Source organism: Ciona robusta, chromosome 4, assembly GCF_009617815.1.
Source record: "Ciona robusta chromosome 4, ASM961781v2".
Taxonomy (NCBI): domain Eukaryota; kingdom Metazoa; phylum Chordata; class Ascidiacea; order Phlebobranchia; family Cionidae; genus Ciona; species Ciona robusta.
In genome coordinates, this window is record NC_143238.1 from 3,679,303 (window position 1) to 3,706,880 (window position 27,578).

Here is a 27,578-nt window from a genome sequence, read left to right on the forward strand (position 1 = left end):
CTTACAAAAATAGTATGGTATGTAAAATGTCTTCAGTAGGAAAAATGTTAAGCATTAATGTACCTTGTAATCGCAACCCTACACACTGCAACTAAATGCACAGATATCGCTTGATCTGCAAGTGCAATGAAAGATGGAACTTGTTGGGTAATCTGCTTCGCCTTTTCGAGATTCTTTGCTCTTGCTTCTCTTTTTCTTCTTTGAATGTAAAGTGACTCCTTCACATAAAGTGGATGGGAGTGTTTTGCCTGCGTAAAATAGAATGTGGTAAAGATAGTTATATGTGAAGGGGTGGGAGTATTACTTGCTGTTCAGCATATTTGAGGTTCTCAAAGCAAGCTTGTCTTGTAGTGTCCACCACTTTCTTGCAATATTGAAAGAAAAGTTCTAGAATGTTCTCTGCATCAACTTTTAATCTGGAAATAGTTTAATTATTAAATTGGGCATATAATTTGAATTTATTTTTAAGCACTATAACTAGTGTTGAAATGTGTTTTTTTAAATAATATTAAAAAGAAGTATGAGTGAAACAAAAGCTGCAGTTGATCTGTATAAGACTTTAGAAGACCATCTAAACCAGTAGTCTATAGACCAAGCAAGGAATTCTTGAATATGTAATTGGAATTATATTTACATTGATTTTACAAAAAAACTGCTACGTGAATAAATTCTTTAAAAAAAAACCTTAACAGAAAAAGTTCCAAACATTAATTGAAAAAAATTTTAAACCACATTAAAATTACAACTTTTTATTGTTTTTAAAATAAGGAAAAAATTACTATTTGGAAATGTTGTTAAAATTTACTTATGAGCGTCAGCTTCAAATTCTGCGAGTGAATATTGACAAACTTGGTTTGGTTTATCAGGAAGCAAGTCGATCTCAGATAACTCCTGGATGAGACGGAAGATGTGAAGAAGAGCGGAACCAAAGTCTGGATTAGCGTGAAGTAGCAAGGAAGTGATTTGTCGACGAATCCTCATGTATCGGATGTGCTTGACATTCGAGAACCATCTGGGTGGAAACATGGTTTTTTGATGTTGCAAAATTGCATCAATAAAAGTTTTTAAAAAAAACATCAAATACTTAAGAGCGCTATAATTTTTAATTTTAATTAAAAATAATAAAAAGTATTTTTTTCAAACCAGCCTTTCAAATAAAAATGCATACCAATTTATACTTTTCAAAATTTTAACATTTTCGGCTAGATTCAGTAAAAAAACTTTTCATGTTACCTTTTAAAGCACTTCTTTGGAAGATAGTCATGAAAGAATGGAATGCTATGCACTGCCTTCCATAACACAGCATTATTATTCCACTCAGCAAGTGTGAAGGTTTCAGAATCTGTTCCATTAGGTAAAATGTGAAGAACTCCAAAAGAAGAGAAGATGAAATGTTCCTTATCCACATGATCTCGTGGAACAGATATTAAGTTATATGGACTGAAAAATAAATAATAAATAAATAAGGGAGTGGCAAAATCATGTCTAATTTTCAGCGCTATTTTGAATGAATGTAACTTATTCAATCCAAGTGGCCGGAAAACTACAGTCGTTATATCACAAGTGTTTTGTTTCATACTCATCGTGCTACCTTACGAGTTACCATGTATATTACTTTGTTAGTGATTATTTATTAGGGCATTTTTTCATTTTTTTATGTATGGCTGATAATATGGACAACCCATTTGTGACCACTGGGTTGGAGCAATTGCTGTGAGGTGTCTTGCCAAAGGACACATACGCCCACAATGGTAGCAGCGACAAGCCTTATACCCATTACTTCTTGGTTAGAGGCAGGCGTGCTAACCACTTTACCACAGCGCCAGACATATTTACATCGATCCAATACAAATATGCATGGTCAAGCCTAAATACCTGTCTATTGGAAACTAATGCCAAACACACAACTAAATAAAATATGTGAAAAATTACCTATAATGCCTGGACGTTGCTTTGTTCAGATAAATGAACTTGACTTTATGCAAATGTTTATGTTGTAGAAACAACTCCACTGCTTGTCTGCCAGATATTGGAACAAATTCTTCGGCTTTTTTTGCACAAAGTTCTCCTGTGTCGGGAATAACTTGTGTGCGAGGTATTGGTAAATATTGCGGTCTGTTATAAAGTTAAGTTGGTCAAAAAAGGATAGTTACAGAAATAATATGAGTAATTTAATGGAATCACTATATAATTACACACAGAGATACTTTGCTTGAGTTTAAAAAAAGATAAGTCATTGAAAAATGATAAGAAGGAACATTAAAATAGAAAAAGATGGGATATAACAACAAAATAAGCTGTACTAGATAAAAATGGATAGTATTTACTCAATATCGGGTGTTGTAGGTGGTTGGAATGCAGATGGAAAATCAAGGGAAATAGCGGCAACTGTTGAACTGTTATGATCCACCCATGTTGATTCCTTTGCAGCCGCCTCCACGGCTACTTTACCAATGTTTTGACTGGTGGTAAAATTATAAGGTTAAATGATACCATTGCTACCATTAAGTGTCCTTGGGAGGGACATTTAACGGCAATTGATTCAACCCAGTGGTCACTAATGGGTTGTAATGGTCAGGGCTACTTTACCAAAGTTTTGAAGTTGGAAGATTTTTTAATAACCGATATTTCTTAAATATCTTAAAATCATTTTAATAGATGAAAACAAACAAACAAAATATACATGCACTCTTGTACCTAAAGAAGTAGGAGAAATTAATATAAACTGCCAAACTGTTTCATATTTATCAAGCTCATTTAAGTCTTAACAGTATTTTTACTAGCACAATGTCGTTGGTACAAACATACTACAACGGCATTAAAATCCAAGTTGCAAAATACAGAAATATTACAGTTTAAAATTGAATGACTTTATTTATAACATATTTTACCTGAATGTTTTTATAGTAAGAGGTTTAGCTTTAAAGTAAGATTCCGGTTCCTGTCCCTGCCTCAATAAAGCATACGGGTTGTTCCCATCAGGTAACCTGCTCTCTGTAACTGCTTTCGTCTTAGGTGCTGAAAATTAATGAAAAAAATTTATAAACAAAAAGATGATATATATAATCGTTAAATTAATACATTTATGTAGCCTAGTAAATTTAGAGAAAAAAATAAATGCAGGCAAACAGGATAGAGTATTTTAGATTGTCAGAGTTTTATACAACAATAAGTTTAAACAATGACCTACTGACATAAATCTGTTAAACTTCTCAAAATTGTTTAAGTGTTTATGTGTCCCACCAGGTTCATGACATTAAGTATTTGAAATAATAAGAACAAGGAAAAATCTGTTGTGAATGCTTTTACAAGCAAACAAAAGATATTGAGTTACAGCTATGTAACAGTTACATGGTAAATAAAAGAGTAACAACAAAACAATAGGACTGGGTGGGAACTGAAAGCTGGATTTGTTTTTGCTTGAAAATCAGCTCTGTGGTAATTGTCCAGCACTTAGCTTAATGATTAGGCACTTGCATTGTAACCAAGGTTTGATAGTTGATGTTGCTTTTATTTAAGGCATTTGTGTTCATGGAGAAAACATTTATGTGACCTAGTGGGCACCATTAGGTTGTCCATATGTGCAGCCACACAAAAAAAGCAATCACTTACAAAGTTACATTCATAGTAACTTGTAAGTAGCCATAAAATGTAAATAAGACAACAGCTAACATTGCCAGCCATCCAAGAGTTAATTAATGTCATGCGTTCATTCTAAAAAAGAAATTACCATCTTCAATTGCCTTGCTTTTGTCAACCAACTTTGAAAGAAGTTTTGATTTGTAAAACACAGCAGCACTGCAGTCATCAGGTGACACTCCATACTTTGCTTTCGCTCTTGAAATATCTCGAGGAAACACCTGGAATTTTTAACATATCTATTTTAATGATATATATGGGTTTAAGTTGTATTTAAATATAAAACAAATTTGTATGATAAAGTATGAGGGTAATATCCTGTGTGTGTATCTCAATTACATTAATAAAAAAGACATGTTATTTTTTCATATTGAATTAAATATATCCTGTGAAATAAATACACTAGAATTTGGTTATAGTGCAAATTAACCTAGAAACTAGAAAGAATTAACTTTTCCTTTATAATACACTTGTAAGAACATCACTCACGCTGGTAAGTGAATCCAGGATTGGAATATCAAACAACTTATCCATGTTGGAGACATAATGTAAAAATAATCGTTCCACATAATGAGATATGGAGGCAGATGCAACAAAATGACTGTAGGGTTGAATCACAGCAAGAACATGGTTCAAATCAAGCCAAGTCTGAAAAAAATGATGTTACAAGTGTGAATGTGTTTTGCAATAAGTTTAGACATAAAGGTATTAGTTTATCTGAATGTATTGGCATTGGGGTAATAGGCTAGTTCTGCAACAGGGGTCCTGTTATATTTTCCCCACACTGTGCAGCAAAATGTGGGACTTGATGCACCGGTGTTTTTTGGGGGGTGTGCACTGATTTTTTCCTGTTTGGCACTGGCGAAGAGTCCTTCAACTCTGGCCAAACTTAACTTAATGTATTGGGGTAATGGGCCCATCCTAGCCTAAATCCTAGGACCCATGGCGTGCCTCGCTGCAGAACCTCATTCACATGGAATAGAACGCTAAGACTGTGAAAATATGATTTCGACTAGGCCTAACCAAACAATAAAACATAAAAAGCAAAAATCCTTACCTGTTTGGATGAGTTAGGTTGCAAAGCATTGATCATAACCTGGATGATTTCTGTTATCAATTCATCTACATCTTCCAGATGGGGCTGACCACTGAAGGATATTGAGTAATCAAGCTTTTTTCGAAGAGGACCGATCCATTGGGAGCTTGATTGTCGTTTGCTAGTAAGATACATGAAAAGTTATAAATTAAGTTTTTTAAATTGCATTACAGTCAAACACAACAAACGAACTATATTAAAATAAGAACAATATCTTTAAATGCTGTTTTAAGTATCCAAGTAACAGGAACTGGTACAATACCAAAAAATCCAACATGAATAAAAAATGATTGTAATTATACAAATAAAAAGGCTTAGAAGGCATAATGAGTGTATTTATATTAAAAACCTACGCAAACGAAGATGCATTCACAATTCCAGAGTTTTCTGCAGAAATCGGAGGGAACTTTGGAGATGTAGGAATGAAAGACCGGTGATCTTGATAAGATGTCATTCCGTATATCAGATTTACAATTTAGAAGATCATTTGAATGAACCGCATTTTTGAATAACAAGAGAAAATCTTATCATACACTGTTCTGAACCTAGGGTGACAATGAAAAACAACATAAAAGGAATTAAGTAAATAATTCAGTAAAACAAAGTAAACGGTGTCCAATTTAACAGTAATAAAGCAATACATGCTGTTTCATATAGTCAAATTATTAAATAAAAACGTATGTAAAATTTTCAAAACACACAGCAAAAACAGCATATGGAGTCGTGTGTTGTCATAGTTTCCCCAGCTTAGACTAAAGTAGATACGAGCAAATACTTCTTAAATTTGTAAACGAAGACATTGGTTATCTTCTAATAAATTTAACGCACAATTAATAAATGCAAAATTTGAGTAATGATTTATACTTTCATACTTTTCAACAACTTTTACTGCTATAAATTGCAACAGAAATTCCTTATAATAGAAAATGATAGGTATGTAACTTGTTTATATACCAAGTCTGGCATGTAACAAAGGTTAATAGTTTTGTTTGTTTGCTTTTAGTTGCCTTAATACTGCATTAAAAATACCTTTATGTTTATAAATTTCAAAGTTTCGATATATTTTTGACCTAAAGTTACTTTCTCCACAACTGTCCAGTGTTTACCATTTTTCATCAACAATACAGATCGATATACCAGAGACGCAGCTTCGTAGACTTCCAGTCTGCAACAGCATTTGCTGGTTGCTGGGATATTTATATTGTACTTCATTATATAGCGTGTATCATACAAAAAGAAGGCAAGTTTATTTGAGCTATGTTTTAACACGTATATTTTACCTTTAGTGACACGCCTACTATAGCGCATTTTGCACATATTAAGCAAATTTGCTGACGAATCGTTCGTAAACTTTCATATATGAAAGATGGGTAATAACCAACAAAAACGTGCATTGGATGAGCAGCAAGTTCCTGGTGATGGCCAGCCTGCCAACAACCTAGTTTTAGAATCTCCTATGGAAGATTCTGGGTTTATTTTTCCAGACCATCATGATTTACTAACAGTAAGATTGTTTTTTCGTTATACCATATTTTTATTGAATAAGCATTAATTAATCTTTATATTACAGGATGAACTGCACAGTCCTAAAGATTTAACTGAACATAAAGGGAAAAATATTCCAGCTGTTATAAGATGGAAAGGTGGTGGAAAAGATGTAAGCCATCAATTGTTATCATTTTATTAATTTGTATGTTAATGTTGGGTATGGTCGTTTCGTACTACTCTTCGCACATACTAGATGCTTTACCTCGTCTAATTATGAATCAATTAAGATGAGATTAACACTTAACAACTCCTTTGTTAGTAACTTGACTGTGGCATAAATTCAGAATGATAAGACAACCAGTTGTCTCGGTAAACGTAGAATTACAAAATAACATTTAAATCGACCGCTTCAACACGTCGATCACTGCACTAACATGTCTGATTTTCTCAGATCTACATATCTGGCTCTTATGATAACTGGCAAAACAAATTGCGATTGAACCGAAGTCATGATGATTTCGTTGCAATTGTTGATCTGCCGGTGGGTGAACATGAGTATAAGTTTTTCGTAGATGGAGATTGGAAAATTGACCCAAATGAGGTTTGGTATTAATATAATAAACTGTGTTTCAATATCATTGAACTATTTTTATTCCAGCCATCTAAAGAAAACAAAATGGGGACACTCAATAATGTTTTGACTGTCAAACCATCTGACTTTGAGGTTTTTGAAGCTTTGGCCTACGACTCATCTGCTCCAGAAGTTATCAAAGGTTCGCCAACTTTTACCAAAATCCAAAGTCTTACCAAGCAGAAACTTATAAGATTTATTTCATATAAATCATTGCAGAATTCTCCACTTCCCCAAATGAAAGTTACACCCAGGATGTCCCTCGTGGTTTACTGGAAGATTCCAGTCTTCATCCACCTACATTGCCACCACATTTACTCAACAAAGTCCTTTTAAATCAAGATATAGATATGTCGGTAAGGATACGTCATTTGTTAAAATTTTTATTTCTGTTCAAACCAGTGCACTAACCTAATCTTATGGTTCTGTTGCAGTACGAGCCCTCTCTGTTGCCAGAACCTCCTCATGTTACGTTAAATCATATGTACGCCTTGTCAATTAAAGATGGGGTAATGGCACTCAGTGCAACTCATAGATACAAGAAAAAATTTGTCACCACACTGCTGTACAAGCCAATTTGAATTGATCTTGTGTGGATTTATCTTTTATACTTCTGTGTTTTGTGGGAATGCATGTTTGTTTATAACATACAGTGTGTCATGTTCAATTCTAACCATGAGTAGTCGACTACTGCTTTGTGGGACTCCCTGAATAATTGTTGTTCTATACTCTCATGAATTAATTGCAATAAAGTAAAACATGGAGACGTATTCCATAAAATCAAACTCTGTTCAAAATGAAACGAGAAACATGGGTCGGACAGATGACATAATTTACAAGAAATTTGAAAAATTAAACGTTTACAGTAAAATACATGCAGGAGGTAAGTGCAATGTACAGGAAAGCCTCGCAGGTCTATTAAAAGCTGTAATTAACCAGACTTTGTCAGAGGGGTTGATTAAAAAAAGAACTTAGTCATGAAAATATGACAAAAAAGAAGTACATGATACAGCACTCAAATAGTGTAGTTGACATACAAACTCTACATTTTGTTTACTACAAAACATTAAACCAACAACTGCTGATGTTTACTTATTAATATTTAAGGCAGAATATAAAGGAAATGTTTAATCACTTCTGGGAAGAATCCTGCACCACTGGTGTCCGAGATTTTCTGCCACTGTTTCTTGAATTACTTCTTGCACTCACAGAATCATATCGCTCAATTGTGCAATTTGGCACTGGACCCATCTTCGGCTTGATGTATTTTTCTTGCTTCAACAAGCGATAAAATATGTCCTCAAAGTCAGTCGGCCATTTGTATATTTTTGTGTCACGCAACCAATGTGGAACATGACACTTGAAAAATAAATTTTAAATTAGACCACTGACAAAGTTTTAAGAACCATAAGACTAAATCATGCTAATGAGTCAAGTTTGGACTTACACCACACAAAACAAACAACCTATCCAACTAGTAACTTACTTTATTCTCGTGCGGCTGGTGAAAACAGTCGTTAAACACGTGTATTTATACACTTCGTACCAGCTTACGATTTACCAAGTATATTACTTTGTGGGTTAACTTACCCTGTCCCCATTGCTCACAAGCACTGGTATGAATCTATAGTTGCGTGAAGATTGAGCAATATATTCAGAAAGAAGTCTGCGGTAGATATACTTCGTGTTGAGCGCTCGCTCTCCTGGTTTCAAACTCTCACCTTCTTGAGGGTCTACCTCTTGCATGTAACCAGGACTTACACAGATCAGTACAAAGTCACACTAAATGTAAAAATTTGAATGTCAGTAAAACAAAATTTGGTCAAAACGTATTAACACCAAAACTTTTAATCAGGTAATGACTAAACTAATGCATGCAATAGTTTTGAAATAATTTTCCCAATTAAAATATAAAACTCCTATGAATATAGTACAATTTTTCCATGTTAATACATACTTCATAAAGGGCTGAGTTTAGCCAATCTGAAATGCTGAGAGATTGCATATTCTCTTCCAACATATCCACTTTTACATCAATACGGTTTTGTATAAGAGTCTGAGAGATTTGAACAACTTGTCTCATGTGTTCCTCATTGTGTGCCTCAGCATACGTGATGAAAACTAGTCACACAGAACTTGTTAATACAGGAAACAATTGAATTGTCAATACTAAATTGTCGTTATTACCAGATAAAAAAGATAAAATGAGAATGCATTAAAAAATAACAATTGAATTTTTAATAATCCATTGTCAAAATTGTTGGTAATATTCGATAAAAAGGATATAATAAGAATGTATTGAAAAATTAACATATATATATATATATAGTAAAACTACCAGTAGAACAGATTGTGTTAAGATTTAGGCTCAAATTAATTCTGTAAAAATTGTGTTTTTAAAAAGGTTAATACAAACATCCTTGTTATTTTTGGTTACCTTTAATATTTTCTCTCATAGCAGGTGCATTTACTGGGGGAGCAGCAGCTGCGTCTACTGTTTGCTGCTGGTAAGGTCGTGTCTGCCCAGTCTGCTTTTCAGAGTCCTGCAATTTTTATTCAGTGGATGAGACACACTGAGTATAAGATTTATTTGACTGTAGAGTGTCTTACTGGTGTTGGGTTAGGATGAGCTGGTGGGACATTATTCCAAGCTGCACCATTTCTTCTATGCTGGGGTTGATGTTCTGTTTTTTCTTGGTCATAACTCACATGCGGTGTCTCAAAGTAGCTATATCTGATCCTAGCAAAAAAAAACAATAACTTACATACATCAATGAGCCAATGACATTTATTTACTGTTTGCCAGTTGATTTCAATAGCTAAAACAATATAGGCATATATATCACTGATTAGTAAGTAGTACTTACTCATCACTGTGATTTGAACCATCAGAGATATGTCGTAGATGTGGTTCAGCTTGAGACTTCTGCAATCTTTCGTGGCTGGGGTAACTGAAGAAATAAATGTTATATAATAGACTCTAGAAGTTAGACAACTGTTAATATAACAACTAATTAGGTAAATAAACATTTTAACCAACACACTTTACAATTACCAAGCACATAGAAGTTTATACATCAACAACGTTTACATAAGTATTGTTTGTTTAATGTGTTATGCTAGCTGACTAAACGCAAAATACTTTGCGTAATGTCAAATGGGTTTACCTTTGTACATATAATGGAGAGACACTGTTGTGAGAATTTTGTGAATGTTGTTCATGTTGTTGGTATTGCCTGTTCGGAGGTAACCCAAAATCCTTGGGTATCGTTTCTTCATTTGTTTTTATGGGAGGTGGGTTGGTACTGTTGTTGGGGTAGGTCGGCTCTCTTAATGACATGGATTCGTACCAATGGATGACATACGAATCATCAAAATTGTGGCCACTGTGAAACTTACAACCGTTATGTGAGGACACCATATTTGGATAAGGATAATCTTGAGGGTGCGGCGTCTTGAACATGCTTCCGTTGGGGGCTAACCTCAATGAAAGGGGACTGTTGATCATCCTGTTTTCCTTGTCAACTACAAAATAATAACAGCATTAATTTAAAGTTGAAAATCCTGCCTAAATTATTACAGCAAACTTACTCTGTAAATGTTCAGGACTTCCATTGCCAGGTGGATTTTGCACAGGTTGTTTTTTATCTTTGCAGATTTCCAACGCGCTTTCAACTACTCGGTTCTGTGACAATAGATATTGTTTATTCGTGATAAGGTGATACTTTAATTAGGTAAGTAATAGCATAGATTCAAAGAAGTGAGGGCTAAAAACAACTTTTCAAGTGATCAATAAGTGTGTAAATGTTTAAAACCTAAAGTATTGATTGTGGCAACCTATTTTAGACTGGCGGTTATATACACGAATTTTACTGCATGCTAATGTAGTAATATTATTTACAAAGGAAATAATTTGTGTGAGTATTTTATTACGTGGTCAGGTTCAGCTGGAATTTGTACAATGTCACTAAATTGTTGTATTGATGGATGGTTCAACATTCCTGAAGAATAACCCCCTCTAAATCCTGCATTGGTTGAGTAGCCAGGTGTCTGGAATTCATAGAAAACAAACAATACAGTTTGGTGCATTGTAGATAAAACACAATAGGACAGACAGTCTGTTGATTTGCCTCTACAACAGAGGTACTCCCACTCATCAGTAGTTATTGTGCATACTATGTCAATTAATTAACATACACAAATTGATTCTATATTGTTATATTTTCATTTTTGCCTTGAATATTACATTTATAATATCTCAAATTAACCAAGACTTTCAATAAGCACTCTTGTATAAAATAATATGATTTTAAACATGTAAATTATATTCAATCTAATTCAAACTTGGAATGTTGGAAATAGTATGAACAAAACTACAATCTAAGATGATAATATTATAAAAAGTTCTTGGTTTTTTTTCTTTAACCTAATTGTGAATATTTATTTTTCCAAAAGTTTGTGTAGAAAAAGACAGGCTTAATTAATTCAACACTAGGATTTGCTACAAGATTTTAAAATGTTAATAACTAAAACACTGGTTGCCATTCTTGATTCGTTGCATGGGCTGCATTGGGAACATACATTAAAAGTCAATGATGCAAAGGGATTCAACATTTCTCGGAAGTTATGCGTCAGCATATTTAAGTTGCATGTGAGGCGTCAGCAAGGAGTGTGTTAAGGAAACTGGAAATTTTAATCATACAAACATTGTATTCTTAAGGTCTAATTTTAACCAGAATATAAATTGATTTAAATGACATTTTTACCATTTGCACAATAATCTAGTTATCCTAAAAAAGTCTCCTTTTAACAAGATAAAAATGTGTTATTAAGTTATCCTTTTAGGAACCACAAGTGTATTGTTTTTTGCTTGCAAAAAGTTATCTTAAAGAAAAGGGCAATAAATACAATCAAATCTTATAAACAAACAAAAAAAAATTGCTGGTCACCCTCAGTCCTCCACCATACATTTTGTCACTGAATGGAATTTAATGATCTAATGAACACTGGATACTTTCTTTATGCAAACATCTTAAAGAACAATGTTTTTGAATACCAAAACAAGATATTATTATTATTATTATTTATATTACAATGTAATGGCTGTAGCTCTAAGTTCAAACCACAAGCAATTAATGAAACCCTAAATTGGAATTTCTTGCTTTGTCAGTCAAAACCTTCAAATTTGGGTCTTTAATAAGACTATGGGTTACCAGTGGTTGCAAACATTGCAGATATGGATGTTATATGATCCAGAAGCGCTACGTAGCCACGCTCATTAAACAGGAAATGACCATGCGCGACTTGCGAATTGAATTACAACAAAATTTTGATTCTATAGAATTTTTTGAGATGTTATTTATAATCATTTTACACATTAATACATACATAACAATTTTTATAACACCTTACCAAGACATTGTTTAATTCTAATATTAATTACATATAGATAAGGCTTTAAAATGGCATAAAATAAGTTGAAATTAACATCTACATCATAGATAAACTTACCGAGTTATGTTGGTCAGGTTCAAAATATATCTGCCCGCTTTGGTCACACATTTTCCTCCCCGTTATCATGAAATAAACGGACAGAATCAGCAGTATAAACTCAAAACGTACAGGGCTCTGAAATCAAAAACAAATTAATTTAAATAAAACTTTCCAGACGTAAACAATTTTCCGTGTCTGCGTTCACGCAACCCTCAATTCAGTATTCATACATCTAACCATCGTTTAAACCATTCTATTTTGGACCATATGTAAGCATGCAATCTTGCAGTAAGAACAGGTACGCACAGACTGTACGTGACTAACCGGGAAATGCGCTTTCGGAAAAGTGTTCCGTGATCGCACAGTTGCATTTTGCAACACTGCAATGTCCCAAATCATGTTTAATAAGAAGTCTTCCAGATTTTTTCATTCCTGGTCCCAAATTTTAACAAAAATAATATTTATTTACAATTCTTCATAAATTTATTGACTTTAAATATATTTTAAAGCAAAGTTTGCAGTCGTTGTTGTATGAAAAGTTATATTTCCACCAGACCTTTACAAACCACCGATAATGTATGAAACCAAACGTAACCGTTTTAAAACTGCGACGAAAAAGGCGCGTTGTTTCAGTTTGTGTTATCGCAGCTGTTTAGGTATCTATGATCGCAGGTTTAATATGTTGGGTCAACGTTATATCAACAACGTACCATGACTTTTAAATGTGAGTGTTATCACATAATCTAGTATTGGTATGTTACATAATCCAGTGTTAAAGGTTTCGTTTATTACTCGTTTAGCATTATATTAGTACTGATTTTGCTCAATGCAAATATTTTAATTCAGGTTGTTACTTACCGATATTTCTTATTTTTAACAGTCAATAATGTATAATGGAAATTTAAAATTAATGTACAATGGTATGACATTTTAATTGACACCAAAAGTGCAGCCCTATCTCGAATATCATGGAAAACTTTGTCTTATATGAGGAAATTGGAAGAGAAACGAGTTCCATCGTTTACAAAGGACGCCGAAGAGGAACAATCAATTTTCTTGCAATTCAATGCATAGAAAAAGACCGAAGAGCTGCGATAACAAATTGGGTACGTCTAACTCACGAGTTTAATCATCAGAACATTGTTCAGTTCCATGAGTGGTATGAAACAAGCAACCATTTGTGGATGGTCACTGAACTGTGCACTGGAGGAACTTTAGATGAATGTCTGAGGCAAGATAGCTGCTTACCTGGTGTAATTGTATGTCAGTTTGGAAAAGATATCATCAGGGGACTTAACTATCTTCATGAACATTCTGTAGTCTTTGCAGACCTGTGTCCAAAAAATGTTTTGCTTGATGGCCCAGGTGTGTTAAAACTGACTAATTTTTGCCTCAGTCGACTTGTGGATGAGGATTTGAATGAGGTATATTTACAAGCGGCTAACAAAATGGAAGATTCCGATAGTATGTCTATCGTTAACGATAATTTACTTGGAGAACTGCATTACCGTTCTCCAGAAATTTTAAAGGGGGGAAATCCTACTACAAACAGTGATATATGGGCATTTGGTGTCCTGTTGTATCGTATGTACAGCGGTACTGTTCCTTTTTCTGGCAAGGATGATAACTTTATAAGCCAGGTCTTGCAAAATGATTTCTTAGATCCTCAACAAAAAAGGAACAAACTTCATTACCAAAATACCCATGTATTATCAGATGGTCAGATTTCCGAAGACTTTCAACACCTCTTGTCGAAAACACTTGAAAAAGATCTAAATGTGAGGTTCAACTCAAAGCAAGCCTTAAACCACAAGTTATGGAATGTTATCGAAGAAACAGACATAACTATGGATGAATCTGGTGCCGATAGTTTTAATGTGGCTGAAGATTCATTGCGTGACACCGTTTCTTCTTTATCTTTCGCTCCAGAAAGTGTAAATGTACTAGACAGCACGTTTACATTAAGTTCTAGACCTCGAACAGCGAACCATCGTGAAAATGAGAAGGTGGTGAAAAACAGCACGGCTAAATCTGTGCCTATTAATAATTCCAGCATCCAAGTTCAGTCTATTGATAAAACAATGACATTCTCGCAAACTTTGGATATTGAACGCGACTCGCTCAGCATTTGCGAGCCAGAAATACAGCAAGAAAGTGATATCACTTTTGAAGATATTCAGAATGTTATCTACTGTGATACTGAGCCAAAGGAATGTATTATACAAGACAACACACAGATTAAGAAGACTGAGCAACTTAGATGGGATGCTAAGACAATTCCATTCAAGCTTCTAAGTCAAGTTCATAACACAACACCAGATGAGCTGTATTCGCACTTGAAACTGATAGTAGACCTGTTTACACAGCAATCTGCTAGTAATAATTCACAGAGCAGGTTAAAAGCAAATGTTCTAAGCTACCTATCTCATTTGTGTGTTGCAAGTTCAGAAGTTTCAAATTTTGTTGTAAACTCGAACTTACTGCTTCTGATGGTTAATTTGTGTAAAAATTCAATGCAGCAATTTCCAGACATGGCGTTCAAAGCAATTAGAACCATTGGACTTGCTGCACGATCAGCAACCGAACTCCAGCAATGTACACAAGTCACTGAAGTCTTCAATGTCTTAAGTGAAATTTTAAGAGAGGGATTTAAACACGATCGCATCAAGTTTTCAATAGTTCCAGCATTAGGTCAGCTGCTCTGTTTGGTAGCCACACACGAAGACAGCTTGCTTGTAACAACTGATGGCAGAGCAACTTCTTCAGAATCCCATGGTCAACGTAAGGGCAACTGGTATATCCCAGGTGCGACTTATACACTCATAACTCGTTGTTTGCACGAAGGTGAAGATAGTGCTTTGCAACATTATGCTTGTAAAATCATTGAATGTGTCGCTTGTGTCTCGGATCAACACGGAAGGAAGTTTATCTCCATATCTCCCCAGAGCTCTGGTGGTTCTTCCCATAGCCGGGATGTAATAGGTCCTCTTCTTTGGAGTACCTCAGATAAAGCAAAGTCAGAGGGAATACGAAGTACATCACTTATGGCTCTTTGTTCCCTCAATCGTATATCTGGTTCTGGTTCTATATTTCAAGCTGTACTTGAGAGGGCTGGTGTGCAGTCTGTCTTGATTTTTCTGAATCGTTCGTCGTACAAGTGCCAGCAAGCTATCCTCACTTCGTTCAATGAAACTTTAAATTCTGGACAAAAGGGCCACAGTGTTAGACTAGCTAATGCAAAGGATATTTTACCTTCCATTATGAAACTCCTGGACAGTCCGTCAAATCTTGTTCGTGCCAAAGTCAACTTGTCCCTCCTGCTACTTCTTCGATTAAATTCCAAACTGTTAATGACGGCATGCCAACATCGACTGATAATGCATATTGAAAGAGACTGCAGAAAAATATCGCCCTCTCATTTTGCTCGACCACTACATGTACAGCATGTGTCTGAAGAAGACAAATACATCCACTCGACTCTGTGTTTGCTGATTCGATACATGATACTGCAGTCTAAAGAAGTCACAACATCCTCTATTGATGCACTGAACGAAGCAATGGAAAGAAAACACCCGTCTTCCAAACAAGTGAAGCAACTACGCATTAGTTTACCATGTTGTATGCTTCTTCAAAACCTAATCACAAGTCATGTTTTTCGAATGCAAATGGTTACAGAGAACTTTATCGAAAATGTTGGAAAATTGTTAGACCACGCTGTCAAGTTCGTAAAGAAAGCACCAGCGTCTTCTGCGGGGATCGTGACTGCAATAGGAGATGACACAGCACAAAAGTTTATCGACACAATACTATCTATTATTGAAGTTCTCTCCCAGCACCCACCAGATCTTGCCAATAATGAAGAAGCTTCCATGAAATGTTTGGTGCCGAGATTGGTCATTCTCTGCACAGTGTCCGACAGCAATGAGAGACAAGCAGGGTGTGTGAAGTTGTTGACGGATGTCCTTGATACCCTCCTTCACTTCCGTGCCATCAGCACTGATGCTTCCACTGTAACCTTAACCAATGAAAGAAACTCCATCAAAACCCCAGCCAGTCGTTTGTCATCTCGAGCCACTGTACGACATGAGATGCCAGATGAATTCGGAATCCGTGAGTGTGTGATTGTCAATATTATACCAGAGTTTCAGTCCATTCTTCTGCGTCAGATGCCGTTACCGGCTTATGGTGTTAGGCTATTGTCTATTTTGTTAGAGCACTGGCCAAGCATATCTACTTCCCTGTGTTATTATGGTGTGATACCGATACTGTTTAAGTTACTGGATGAACATAAATCTTCTCCACTGAGTTCAAGCTATCAAGGAATCATTACAATTTTTATCTATCTTATACAATACAGGAATGTTGATGTAGTAAATGCCTTGTACAATAATGGATTAGTGGAAACAGTCAACACATGTCTGCTTGAGAATTTTTCCTTTTACAAGCAAGTGCGGAAAAATCCCGATGATGATGGTGCAGTGGACTGTCTCAGCCACAATCTTTCTCTTCTAAAGTATATGCTGGATAGAGTGACCACTGCTGTTAAAGAAGCATTGCTTGCCAAGGAGGATTCCAACTCAGCACGACCAAACACAACAGAAGGAGCAGAACGGTTACTTGTTCTTCATAAACCATTGACTGACCTACACACAGTATGTATCAGCTTGCTTTGCGAGGAAAAAGAACTTTCCGATTCTGCTCTTGCTTGTCTTTCTTTGCTTGTCCAGTTGTATGGAGGTGACCATCCAGATACAATGTTAACAGAAAATATGAATTCACTTGCAGCTGCTTTGACAGTTGCAAATCAAAAAAATCAACGCATTTTGCTGAAACTGATTAGACGAATAGCAACACTCAACGTACATCATGCACATCGTCTGGCTTCAGAAGACGGGCAGTTGCTTATAGAAAATGTTCGAAACACACTTCATGCAGCGGAACAATGTGCGGACTCTTCTTTAGCACATCTGGCAAATGAAATACTTGTCAGCATAAAGGATAAGCGTAAAGAATAATCGTCATATTTTCTATATATTATGCATACACAGTAATTGGCATAAAAATTATGCTATCTTTTACTGTATATTCTGTACCATACCTAATTTTCTATAGTGTAGCTTGCCTTTTTATAAATACAGCTATGTAGCAAATGTTCCATGTTTTATCATACAACAATACATGCTGTGCCAAAACATACATTTTTTTAAATAAAATACCAAAGTTGTTAAACAATGATGAACCAACATTTCTTCAGTGTAAAAGTTTTCTAAATTACTTGGTGTGTATGTATATATATTTTATTTTTGATTGCCTTTTTCTTGCTATGTAGGTGTATATATATATTGTGCATGTTAGGCATTTTAGTTATCGTGTGTTTTTGCAAGGTTTCGTTAAATTTTATGTTTAAAATATTGTGTGAGAATTATATGAGTTACATTTGTTTTTTAAAAAACAATTCTAAATTTTGTATTTATATACAATGTAAACCGATAATATTATGAACCAGTACCGTGAATTTGATGTATTTTGTGTATCAGTACTATAATGCTATTTTCGTTTTTTTTACACATTTATGTCAATAACTAATATTGTGTAGCCTTAACCTTGGCAACCAAATATTTATTGTTAGCTATAATTATATAATTTACTATTAGTCTATTACTAGTATGCATAACAAACTGTTTAGTTAATGCCATGCCTTATTCATATACATACTTTGGTGTTGTTTATTTGATAGCAATTTGGTTTTGTAAACAATTCATATAATGACAATTTAAATACTGTGAGTAATTTTTAGAGTTATTACGCTGTTTTTTATATTTTTAGGTTTGGGTAATGTGGTAGAATTTACTGATAAAATGTTCAAGAAAAGCAATAAATCGAAGTTGCGGAAAAGAAGAAACTCTGTAGAGGAGGATGAAGACTTGGATAAAAAGAATAATTCATCAAAAAATAACCAAACTGAGACTGTTGTAAATCCTAAAACGGAAAAGGTTAAAAAATCAAAGAAGCCTGCAGCAGTGTCACTCCTCAGTTTTGATGATGAAGAAGAAGAGTCCGAGATCCAGCTGAAAAAGTCTTCCAGGAGCAAGCGGATTGCAAAAAAGATCAAAAAACGAACTCAAGAGGAGAAAGAGGCGGAATTAAACCCTCAAGTCGCTCAGATAAAACCGTCTAAGTTTGTCAAAGAGAATGCTCCAGAAACTCATATTTTCCGACCCAAGGCAGCCGCACCAGAGGTTGAGGAGAAACCTCGTTTCCAACCACATACGGTTACAAAAGGAGCGATCCCATCACCATCCATGATCCATGCGGCTCGGAAGCAAAGGGAGATGTTGAGGAAGTTTGGATCGGAATTTATCCCCGTGGATGACACACAGACTTATAAAGAAAATAAATCTAGGTTGGTGAGGGAAGATGACTATGATAACAGCAGTGATGATGAAATTATTGAGATGAAGGGAATTAAGAGCAATAAGAGCATCCAGTCTAATAAATATGTTCCTAATGAATCTGAGGAGTCTGAGGATGGAGAAAATAATGAAGCAAATGTGGATGAAGAGGTTAATAGATGGGAGGAAGAAATGATAAAGAAAGGGAGTCAGCAGATTCCTGGTCAACCTGAGCAAATGTATCTGTATCAAGCTGCTGCACCACAACCTGCTCCGTATGATAGTTATGGGTTTGGTCAGTCCTATTATGCTCCTGAGGCACAAAATCCTGTACCAGTGAATAATGTAGAAGCAAAAAGCAATTTAACGTTTGAAATCATTAAAAAACGCTTGAGCGAACATCTGGTATCTGCTAAGGAAGTACACAGAAGCCACAAAGCTGAAATGGACTCGATTGTTTTTGATACTAAAGAGAACACGGAAATGTCAAAACAACTCACTGATAACTCAAAAGTTTCAGATGAATATCGCTTCTATCAAGAAATGAAAGATTATGTCAAAAACCTGGTTGCCTGTCTTCGTGAAAAAGTTCCAGATATTAATAATATGGAAAAAGCAGCGAGTGTGATGTGGAAGACACGATCTGAAAATCTAATCGGCCGGAGGATACAAGATGTTAGAGATGAGTCCTCCAAGTTTATGTCCGGGAAGGCAGCTTTGGAAAAAGGTAATCATCTTCAAGATGCAGAGCTCACACAAAGAGTCCGGGAGCGGGAAGCAAGGAGGACACGAAGAAGAGCTGATAGACAAATAAAGAAGAAAGATGCAGAGCACCATGACGGTTGTTCTTCAGATGATGAAGTCACATCAATGGAAGAGGCAAAGATTTCGGCCGAAATAAGCAGGTTACAAAAGGAGTCGAGTGAGTTGTTTGATGATGTAGTGGACGAGTTTTGTGAAATAAAATGCATCCTGAAACATTTTGAGACTTGGAGGACTGACCATTCAGATTCATACAATGATGCGTACATCGCACTCTGTATACCTAAACTATTGGTGCCTTTCATACGATTCGAAACTTTACTGTGGAATCCTCTAAACGGTGATTCAGCACCATTGGAACAAGCAGAGTGGTTCAAAACACTTAGTTGGTATGGAATGCACTGTATTGATGATGTTGGAGATCATGCTAACATGGATGACACCAAGGTTCTTGCTAATCTATATGAAAAAGTGATTCTTCAAAAGCTGGTTCAGTTGATCAAAGAAGTGTGGGATCCACTATCTACATTTCAAACTGTAAATTTGGTTAGTTTTATGAATAATCTTTCTGGGTATCCGTTCATGGCTTCAGACAACCGACACTGCCAACAACTCGTCCAAGCCATTTGTACCCGTTTTCAAAATTCATTAAATAATGACGTTTATATCCCATTACTTCCCAGCAGTGTTAAAACAGAAGCTGCTCCATTTTTGGAAAGACAGACATGGAGTAGCATAAAACTGTTCAAAAATGCGCTGCTTCTGCATGAGTTTTTGTCATTCGAAGCTATTACAGAACTTGCATTTGATTCCTTGCTAAACAGATATATTATACTTGCATTGCAAACCTGCCCACTTAGTAAATCGTGCTTGCTTAAATGTAAAGAAATTGTATCTTCCATACCAAGAGACTGGTTTGCAAAATATCCTGATCTCCTGTGTCATCTTTCCACACTCACCAGATTTCTTGAGCATTTCTCAAAATCTGTTGCTTCCAGTTCTTTACCCGCCGATAACTTACTGAAAAAGAAAGTGAATATTTTACTTCTTGAAATAAATTCAAAGTTTACAACGTAATATTTTATCACACTACAATTCTAATCTTGTATGACAAAATTCAATGTTTCAATTATTGTGCTGATAATCAATTAAAATTTTCATTGACGTTTAAAATGAGGAATGTTTTAGAGAATTTAAATATCAGCAACCACATTAAGTCAACTAAATTTATTGTTTTTATTAGGGGTCAATGTATATGGACAGGTAGGTTTCTAGATTGAATGTAGGTAAAATGTCTAATAGCAACAAGGCTGGCCCATCAAAGTCTAACAAGAAGAAAAACAATTGGTTTAAACACAGGTAGGTAGGTTAGATTTAATAAAGCTGTGATACAGACAAATGATAATTAATGGTATGTAATAAAGTTATGCATTACTTAATAATTCATGGTCAAACTAGTAGGCTAAACATAGACTTTTTTAAAATTAAAAAGCCATAAAGGCTTTACTAAACACTTTCACAATGATTTGGTAAGCAACTGTAAAAAAAATGGTCTCATTTCATGTCTTTGCAAACTCAAATGTCTAAACATGAATATTTGACAGAAATTTTACCAACTCGCCAGTTCTTGTTTCACGTGCCCAACAAATAAATGTGGGACCTGAAGCTACAGCTGGTGGTTTCTGTCCATACAAAGCTTGGAATCATTACTTTCCTCTGGATGAATATTCCCCTACCAGTGATATAGTAGAAAGCATCAATGTAAGTTGATGGCTGATCTCTGGTATAAAACTAATATAGTATTTGCTATTTCAAAATTATTTTCCCGAAAAATTTAATTATTAGAAAAAATAAGCTTTGGTTAAATTGTCTTATTGATTGATCAAATTAAACTACCAAAAATAACGTATTATTCGATGATTCCTATTGCAGGTCTTTGATAAATTTGTGAAAGATTATTTTACAACTCATGACATGAATGAAATTGCTACAAGAGCCTGTATTGTTATCGACTGCAAGAATTTGGCAGCTCATGTCAGTGTGAAAACAAAATACCCAAACTTTGTTGCGAATCTCAGAGAAACTCCTGAAAGAATCATAAACTGCATTGGTGTGAAGGATTTATATATTTATGTTTATTATTTATACTTTTGGTCACAATAATTTAACCAACAATGTAACATATCAAACCTCTATTATTTATATAATACATATAGCAAAATACTATGATATTTATATGAGACTTTTACTTTTCAAATTTATTGGCATTTACCAAAATCCCACAGTCAATTGAGAAGGCCACATTAGTTTAATATCCAAAAACATAGGGTATGATATACAATTATCAGACTCTATTGTAACAACTTATTACCTTTTCTTAAAGGATTGGCCACGCATCAGTATATTATTCGACAATACCAACAACTTGCAAGCAAAGAGCAAACGAGAACTCAGATGTTGGAAGCATTAGCTGATGTGCCAGTTATTCGGTATATTTGTCAATTTTAAATCAAAACCTTTACGATGAAATACAGAAAAAACTTTTGGGGAGTTAAAAGCCTTGCACTAATAACAAAGTGTTCGTGGTGGAAACGGGTGACCATAAATACCATTATCCTAATTCTTTACCTTTAAAACTTAATATTTAAAAAACAGAGCTCGACTTTACAACTTTGAACCACTCACTGCATTAAAACATCTGAAAGCAAAAACTTTTGGTCAATTTGTTGCAATCCGAGGAACTCTGGTTAAAGTAAGCATTACATATATTCTAATTTCTATCCATTACCTGTTTGGCGACGTGAAACACATGTCATCCACGTAATAATACCGTTTGTTGCCCCGCAAACTAGAATGAATAACAATTTATTCACATCTTTTTGTTTTCAGCTTTAATAATTTGGGAACATTTTTTACAGTCATCAGAAAAGCATTTTTTCAATTTTAATAACTTAAAACAGAATTTTATAGCTTAATAAAAACAATTCTCTGTTCTATAGTTATGTTACCTCTATTTTAAGGTCAGCCATGTTAAACCGCTATGCACAACAATGGCATTCCGTTGCACAATGTGTGAGCAGCTACAAGCAATTCTGTTAATCGACAACAAATATTCAACACCAACCAAATGTGTGTCGTCTTCTTGCCGTGGTCGGTCGTTTGAACCTTTAGGATCTCATCCACTCACGGAAATTACTGACTTTCAAGTTGTAAAACTGCAGGTAAGGAAAAAGAACTAGAATAAATTGTTTGTTTTAATGTCCTGTAATTTGAATTTTTGTTATCTAGACACAAAATGCATTAAGACTTTTAAATAATTTAATACATAGTTCAATAAACTTATTTCAAATAAATGCTATTGTGTACACAAATTTGGGCCTATCTTAAGAGGGTATGTTATACCTACTTCATAAGGCTGTATCACTTAACAAAGGACATTCGTTTTTCAGGAAAGTGTATCAGAAGAACAAAGGGAGACAGGTAGAATGCCACGAACTGTTGAAGTTGAATTGAGTCGAGATTTGGCAGACACAGCTTCCCCTGGTGATGTGGTGACCATCACAGGTCAGTATAATTTGTTGTAGTCTATATGGGTCATAAACTGCTGTAGTTTGGGTTAAGTTAGTGTTGTCTTCAAGATGCTTTTGCTTCTGAACTTTTTAGAAACTCACTCACTTATTTTACCTTAAATTGAACCAAGGATAACTGCAAATTTTCTACAGTTCTTTTTTCCTCCTTGGTTTGCACTATTCTTATTTCTAACTACAGAATAAATAAATTCCAATGCAGGTGTCGTTAAAGTAAAGAAATCGGAAGATGGAGTTCATTTTTCCAATAAAGCTAAGAACAAGTGCATGTTCCTACTTCATATTGAAGGCAACCATGTCAGTAACTCTCGTGGAAACACTTTAACCGGTAATTTATCTTTACCCCAACTGTTTGCTGTGGTGTAGCTATAGCAAACTTGTACACGTTGTATTAAAAACTGTTTTAAATGATTTGTATTTTTTGTTTCTGTGAATATAATCTTTTTTCCACCCCAACAGCAGTTTAAAACCTGTTTTTAGATTGTCGGGGTAACTCTGCGGATGAGTTGTTGGATTTCAGTGCTCGTGATCTCGCTGGAATTGAAGAAATAAGAAAACAAGATGACATTTTTTCTCTTCTTGTTGCTTCACTCTGCCCAACCATATTTGGGCAAGACATGGTCAAAGTAACCTGCATTTCATTTTTCTCTTTATCTTTTAGATTTTGTGGTTGAAGCCAATCTTACTAGTTATTCCATGCATTGTTAATTGTTTGTTTTTTACAACATGTTTGTGTTCTTAAAGTTATTTAGTGGTAATTGCTTCAACCTAGTTGTCACTAATGTGTTGTCATCAACAGAATTACATACATGGAAACTTGTAATTGGGCACATAGTGTATAAAAAAACAGCTGTTTTATACCACCGGCTAAAAAGGTTACTTTTTGTAAGCCGGCACAAGGTGTATGAACACATGTGTTATAACAACTGTCATTTTCCAACCACGCGAGGATAAAGTAGATTACATTTATTCACTTTCATTTACTACATTTTACCGCAACATGTACCACCCTAGATTAACTTAGCAATGTGCAATTCAACTTTACCACAATACATATGAATCCATCCTCCAAGGCTGGAATGTTATTGTGTCTCTTTGGTGGCAACCAAAACTCAGATGAAGACAGTATACCAGTTCGTGGAAACTCTCATATACTCTTGGTCGGAGATCCAGGTCTTGGGAAAAGTCAACTCCTGCAAGCAGTTAGTAGATTGGTTCCACGTGGAGTTTATATTTGTGGGAATGCTTCATCAAACAGTGGGCTCACTGTCACTTTAACGAGGTTTAATATTTTTCTGCTGTATGTAAGATTTGTAGCTTCTTTTCTGCTTTTTTAAAAAATATGGTATAGCAGTGCAACATATGAGTCCTGCCTATATTTTAAGGTTTATACAGAGATGATATAAAATATTTAAACTTTTTGTAACCCACACTCAATACCACTTGATTAAAATTACATATTTTCTTTTTGTCAACCAACAATTGTTTTATGCTAAGTGCCATCTTAACATTCTAATTCATGATTATGATACCACAGAGATTCAGGGACCGGGGATACAGGGTTGGAGGCCGGTGCGTTAGTGCTCGCTGATCAAGGTGTCTGTTGCATTGATGAGTTTGATAAAATGACAAACCAACATCAAGCATTATTGGAAGCAATGGAGCAACAGAACATCAGCATTGCTAAGGCAGGGATAGTGTGTAGCATGCCAGCCAGGTAGATATCTGTGATGCAATAGTGGTAATTATGATAATGTTGACTTTGTTATCTGGATTAGTATTTAAACATTTAAAAAGTTAGCATGCTTTCTTTAAAACTCTTTTTGTTTTTTCTTAAAATACACTACAAAAAATCAATTCCATACTCCCATAGATTTATCGTAATTACAATTATCTGGCAGATTTTATTGTAAAATAAGTGACAAGTCAATTTCCTGTATGAAGTACTTTAATCAGGGTAACCTTCAAAAAAATCTGCCAGGAGATCAATACTTAATATTACTTTATGTCTGGCAGCAAGGCTAGATTGTTGCCAGACATAAAGTAACGACTAGATTTATTGTTCTTAAACTCATTTTTGATGTTTTTCTTTCAGGTGTTCGATAATCGCTGCTGCAAACCCTGTTGGTGGACATTACAATAAATCAAAGACTGTTTCGGAAAACTTAAAGATGGGAGGAGCTTTACTCTCACGGTTTGACCTCGTTTACATCCTCCTTGATACTCCTGATGAAAAACGAGATAAGTAAGTTTTATGTGAAATGAAACATTTTAATTTTATACCTTATACAAAAAAGTAGAAGTTGCAAAGTTTGAGATGCACCACACTTGATGTTATAACCTGCATCAATTTAGTTTAAATTAAAACACAATAAACGTAAAATTTAAAATCAAAGCCTGACTGCAAGCTAAGACCGCATTCTTAAGTAGACATGCTTATAAATTTAAAACGCCTGTGGTTGAAAAGTTGATATATGAGTTATGGTGACACTTACTGTTAGATGTAAAATACAATTGAAATATTTTATCAGGCTTCTATCTGATCATGTCATGGCAATGCACACTGGAAGAAAAAAGAAAGAAAGTTTAGTCAAGCAACTTGCTGCTGCTTCATCAAGAGAAAACATAAGCATGGTTTGTACACACATACTACATATTATGAATTAATTAAATTGATCAGAAAAACTTGAAAGTAAATAAATACTATTCTATTTTATATTGCTGTGGTTCTACACCAAGCCATGCATGTGACCTGCAACTTTGACTTGAGTTGGCCCATAACCTCAACATATAGAAAAAAATGAATGTATTCTTGTTTTTTATAACTTATTTTTAGGAGTTTTTGTCTATTAATATGTAAGAATTGTGTAATGACAGATTCTAAACCCTTTTCAATCCTGCACAGGGTTTATTGCATGATAGGTTATCTAAATATGCACGGAAGGATGACTGTGACCCGGTGCCTTATTCGCTATTGTGGAAGTACATTGCATATGCGAGAAAAACAATGAAACAAGTAAACCTTAGCCCAGAGGCATGCCAGGTATTACCAGTTTAATATTTTTTTATGTTTTTATTTTCTTAACTAAAAGACAGTGTGCTAACTTTTTGTCTAAATCTTATTTTTTTTAGGTTTTAAAAGAATTTTATTTGGAACTTCGGAAAAAAGGTTATACAGCTGACAGCACTCCTATTACTACAAGGCAACTGGAATCACTGAGAAGATTGACCGAAGCAAGATGCAAAGTGGAGTTTAGGTAGATGGTATTATGATATCCTGTTATCTATGTAATATGAATAAATCACTTTGCGCAGTGTCAATGTGAATGTCAGACTTCATACACTATGTGCCTTGTTATTTCAACTGTAAATAATTGTTTAAGGGGAGTATAAAACTGTAAATTTTAGGAACCACTGCATTGCAGATTAAGTTCAAAGGTGTGTTGCCATATGCTAACAATGGTTATATGGTAAAGGGGCAAGTGCCTATGCTTTACAACCGGACAAGAGTAATAAATGTGCTAACTTTATCAATAGATTAATTAATAATTGTGTATGTCCTACCTCTCTAGTCTCTAAATTTTGCCATACATCACCAACGGGATCACATTTCATATAGCGAACTAGTGATTTAAACAGTCGGTGTTAATCGCTTCGATGCAGAACATTTTTATATCAGGGATGTTGCGAGTGCTGAGGATGCACGCGAGGTGGTGGAGATCATGCAACATTGCTTGTATGAAACATTTGCAGATGAAACTAATTCTCTTCAATTTGAACGATCTTTCCATGGCACTGGTGTTAGTAAAAGAGGGAAAGTTAAAAAATTAATCGCTCTATTGAATAGGGTAAGTTTATTCTTAGTAAAGCTAGTATTAACTCCTAGTACAAGTGTTTGCTATTAGGGGCAATAGCTTTGCTGTAAACTGTAACATTTATATTTTAGTTGTAAAACAGTCTTGGTGAATTCACTTCTTAAAGTTTTAAAACAGTCTTGGTGACAGTAAATGTCTTTGTTATTATAAACTATAGAAATTATTGGTGTGTGGGTCAGGGTCAGTAAAAGTTTTGCCAATATAGACAGAAATTTGGACGATACACACCTAAATTCACTTTTTTCCAACAGGAAGCAAGTTACAAATCAAGCAACCTTTTTAGCACAAGTGATATTCGTGCACTAGCTAAAAAAATTGGCATTGAAGCAACTTTTGTTTCGGAACAAATTGAAGTTTTAAACAACCAAGGATTCCTGATCAAAACTGGATCTTCTATGTACAAATTACAAACAATGGATTGATACACAAGAATTCATATCTCGTTGTTTCTCACTGCCATGTTGTTATTTCTTTACTTACTTCTTTTTTTGTTTTTTAAATAAATAATAAAACCATGACATTCTATTCTAACATCTAATTTTTCTTTTTGTAATGCAGTGCTAACGAGCGGCAACGCTAATTAGAATTAGGGCCAATTTTGAATTTTGAGTTAAC

General features: G+C 34.7%; 6 protein-coding genes across 10 annotated transcripts in view; 4 read left to right on the forward strand and 2 right to left on the reverse strand.

Annotated features, from left to right (window-relative positions):
* Window positions 1-5,270, reverse strand: part of LOC149736735 (dynein heavy chain domain-containing protein 1-like) — a 51,866-nt gene extending 46,596 nt beyond the window's left edge. Inside the window, exons 1-11 of the mRNA XM_089876341.1 lie at window positions 5,089-5,270; window positions 4,697-4,856; window positions 4,129-4,287; window positions 3,731-3,860; window positions 2,892-3,018; window positions 2,328-2,462; window positions 1,933-2,115; window positions 1,234-1,440; window positions 806-1,012; window positions 305-416; window positions 64-248 (exon numbers count right to left, since the gene is read on the reverse strand). Coding sequence (XP_089732467.1) covers window positions 64-248; window positions 305-416; window positions 806-1,012; window positions 1,234-1,440; window positions 1,933-2,115; window positions 2,328-2,462; window positions 2,892-3,018; window positions 3,731-3,860; window positions 4,129-4,287; window positions 4,697-4,856; window positions 5,089-5,189 — 1,706 coding nt within the window. The 5' untranslated portion in view covers window positions 5,190-5,270. The remainder of the gene's footprint in view (window positions 1-63; window positions 249-304; window positions 417-805; window positions 1,013-1,233; window positions 1,441-1,932; window positions 2,116-2,327; window positions 2,463-2,891; window positions 3,019-3,730; window positions 3,861-4,128; window positions 4,288-4,696; window positions 4,857-5,088) is intronic.
* Window positions 5,271-5,950: 680 nt separating this feature from the next.
* Window positions 5,951-7,639, forward strand: LOC149736736 (5'-AMP-activated protein kinase subunit beta-1-like). The gene is made up of 6 exons (XM_089876472.1): window positions 5,951-6,239; window positions 6,306-6,392; window positions 6,675-6,824; window positions 6,882-6,996; window positions 7,074-7,210; window positions 7,289-7,639. The coding sequence occupies exons 1-6, from the start codon at window positions 6,102-6,104 to the stop codon at window positions 7,433-7,435; spliced, it is 774 nt and encodes a 257-aa protein (XP_089732598.1). The 5' UTR covers window positions 5,951-6,101; the 3' UTR covers window positions 7,436-7,639.
* LOC149736737 (uncharacterized) lies at window positions 7,625-12,818 on the reverse strand. 2 transcript variants are annotated; one of them, XM_089876450.1, is made up of 11 exons: window positions 12,672-12,818; window positions 12,366-12,482; window positions 10,788-10,904; window positions 10,446-10,539; window positions 10,022-10,379; window positions 9,722-9,805; window positions 9,465-9,594; window positions 9,292-9,397; window positions 8,812-8,975; window positions 8,445-8,636; window positions 7,625-8,213 (listed from the first exon to the last, which is right to left on the reverse strand). In XM_089876450.1, exons 1-11 carry the CDS (start codon window positions 12,744-12,746, stop codon window positions 7,986-7,988), a joined length of 1,665 nt encoding a protein of 554 aa, XP_089732576.1. In that variant the 5' UTR covers window positions 12,747-12,818; the 3' UTR covers window positions 7,625-7,985. The 2 variants fall into 2 exon arrangements, with proteins under 2 accessions (XP_089732576.1, XP_089732577.1); XM_089876451.1 differs by lacking the exon at window positions 12,672-12,818 and adding an exon at window positions 12,585-12,659.
* A 234-nt stretch (window positions 12,819-13,052) lies between these two features.
* On the forward strand, window positions 13,053-18,173 carry LOC149736738 (inactive serine/threonine-protein kinase ULK4-like). 2 transcript variants are annotated; one of them, XM_089876427.1, is made up of 2 exons: window positions 13,055-13,453; window positions 14,064-18,173. In XM_089876427.1, exons 1-2 carry the CDS (start codon window positions 13,414-13,416, stop codon window positions 17,360-17,362), a joined length of 3,339 nt encoding a protein of 1,112 aa, XP_089732553.1. In that variant the 5' UTR covers window positions 13,055-13,413; the 3' UTR covers window positions 17,363-18,173. The 2 variants fall into 2 exon arrangements, with proteins under 2 accessions (XP_089732552.1, XP_089732553.1); XM_089876426.1 differs by having other exon boundaries at window positions 13,053-18,173.
* An 18-nt stretch (window positions 18,174-18,191) lies between these two features.
* On the forward strand, window positions 18,192-20,744 carry LOC149736739 (PAX3- and PAX7-binding protein 1-like). The gene has a single exon (XM_089876434.1). The coding sequence runs from the start codon at window positions 18,206-18,208 to the stop codon at window positions 20,576-20,578; it is 2,373 nt and encodes a 790-aa protein (XP_089732560.1). The 5' UTR covers window positions 18,192-18,205; the 3' UTR covers window positions 20,579-20,744.
* LOC149736740 (DNA helicase MCM8-like) lies at window positions 20,735-27,521 on the forward strand. Of its 3 annotated transcripts, XM_089876431.1 has the most exons (17): window positions 20,735-20,860; window positions 21,106-21,262; window positions 21,434-21,611; window positions 21,885-21,990; window positions 22,157-22,253; window positions 22,522-22,722; window positions 22,951-23,065; window positions 23,291-23,416; window positions 23,569-23,714; window positions 24,162-24,370; window positions 24,626-24,805; window positions 25,184-25,333; window positions 25,620-25,722; window positions 25,994-26,131; window positions 26,221-26,345; window positions 26,768-26,936; window positions 27,215-27,521. In XM_089876431.1, exons 1-17 carry the CDS (start codon window positions 20,793-20,795, stop codon window positions 27,383-27,385), a joined length of 2,439 nt encoding a protein of 812 aa, XP_089732557.1. In that variant the 5' UTR covers window positions 20,735-20,792; the 3' UTR covers window positions 27,386-27,521. The 3 variants fall into 3 exon arrangements, with proteins under 3 accessions (XP_089732557.1, XP_089732559.1, XP_089732558.1); XM_089876433.1 differs by lacking the exon at window positions 27,215-27,521 and having other exon boundaries at window positions 26,752-26,929; XM_089876432.1 differs by lacking the exon at window positions 21,106-21,262 and having other exon boundaries at window positions 20,744-20,860.
* Window positions 27,522-27,578: the final 57 nt, after the last annotated feature.

Excerpts from the sequence above, each read along its gene's own strand:
- LOC149736739 (XM_089876434.1), top strand. The coding sequence starts at position 18,206 with ATGTTCAAGAAAAGCAATAAATCGAAGTTGCGGAAAAGAAGAAACTCT.
- LOC149736737 (XM_089876450.1), bottom strand. The coding sequence starts at position 12,746 with ATGATTTGGGACATTGCAGTGTTGCAAAATGCAACTGTGCGATCACGG. Across the intron at positions 10,540-10,787 it reads TTCCAGCTGAACCTGACCAC|AACCGAGTAGTTGAAAGCGC; the intron begins GTAATAAAATAC and ends CTATTGTCACAG. Across the intron at positions 9,595-9,721 it reads GGTTCAAATCACAGTGATGA|GATCAGATATAGCTACTTTG; the intron begins GTAAGTACTACT and ends TTTTTTTGCTAG.
- LOC149736738 (XM_089876426.1), top strand. The coding sequence starts at position 13,316 with ATGGAAAACTTTGTCTTATATGAGGAAATTGGAAGAGAAACGAGTTCC.
- LOC149736736 (XM_089876472.1), top strand. The coding sequence starts at position 6,102 with ATGGGTAATAACCAACAAAAACGTGCATTGGATGAGCAGCAAGTTCCT. Across the intron at positions 6,240-6,305 it reads ACCATCATGATTTACTAACA|GATGAACTGCACAGTCCTAA; the intron begins GTAAGATTGTTT and ends TTTATATTACAG. Across the intron at positions 6,393-6,674 it reads GGAAAGGTGGTGGAAAAGAT|ATCTACATATCTGGCTCTTA; the intron begins GTAAGCCATCAA and ends TGATTTTCTCAG.
- LOC149736740 (XM_089876431.1), top strand. The coding sequence starts at position 20,793 with ATGTCTAATAGCAACAAGGCTGGCCCATCAAAGTCTAACAAGAAGAAA. Across the intron at positions 21,612-21,884 it reads AAGAATCATAAACTGCATTG|GATTGGCCACGCATCAGTAT; the intron begins GTGTGAAGGATT and ends CTTTTCTTAAAG. Across the intron at positions 24,806-25,183 it reads GTGTGTAGCATGCCAGCCAG|GTGTTCGATAATCGCTGCTG; the intron begins GTAGATATCTGT and ends TTTTTCTTTCAG.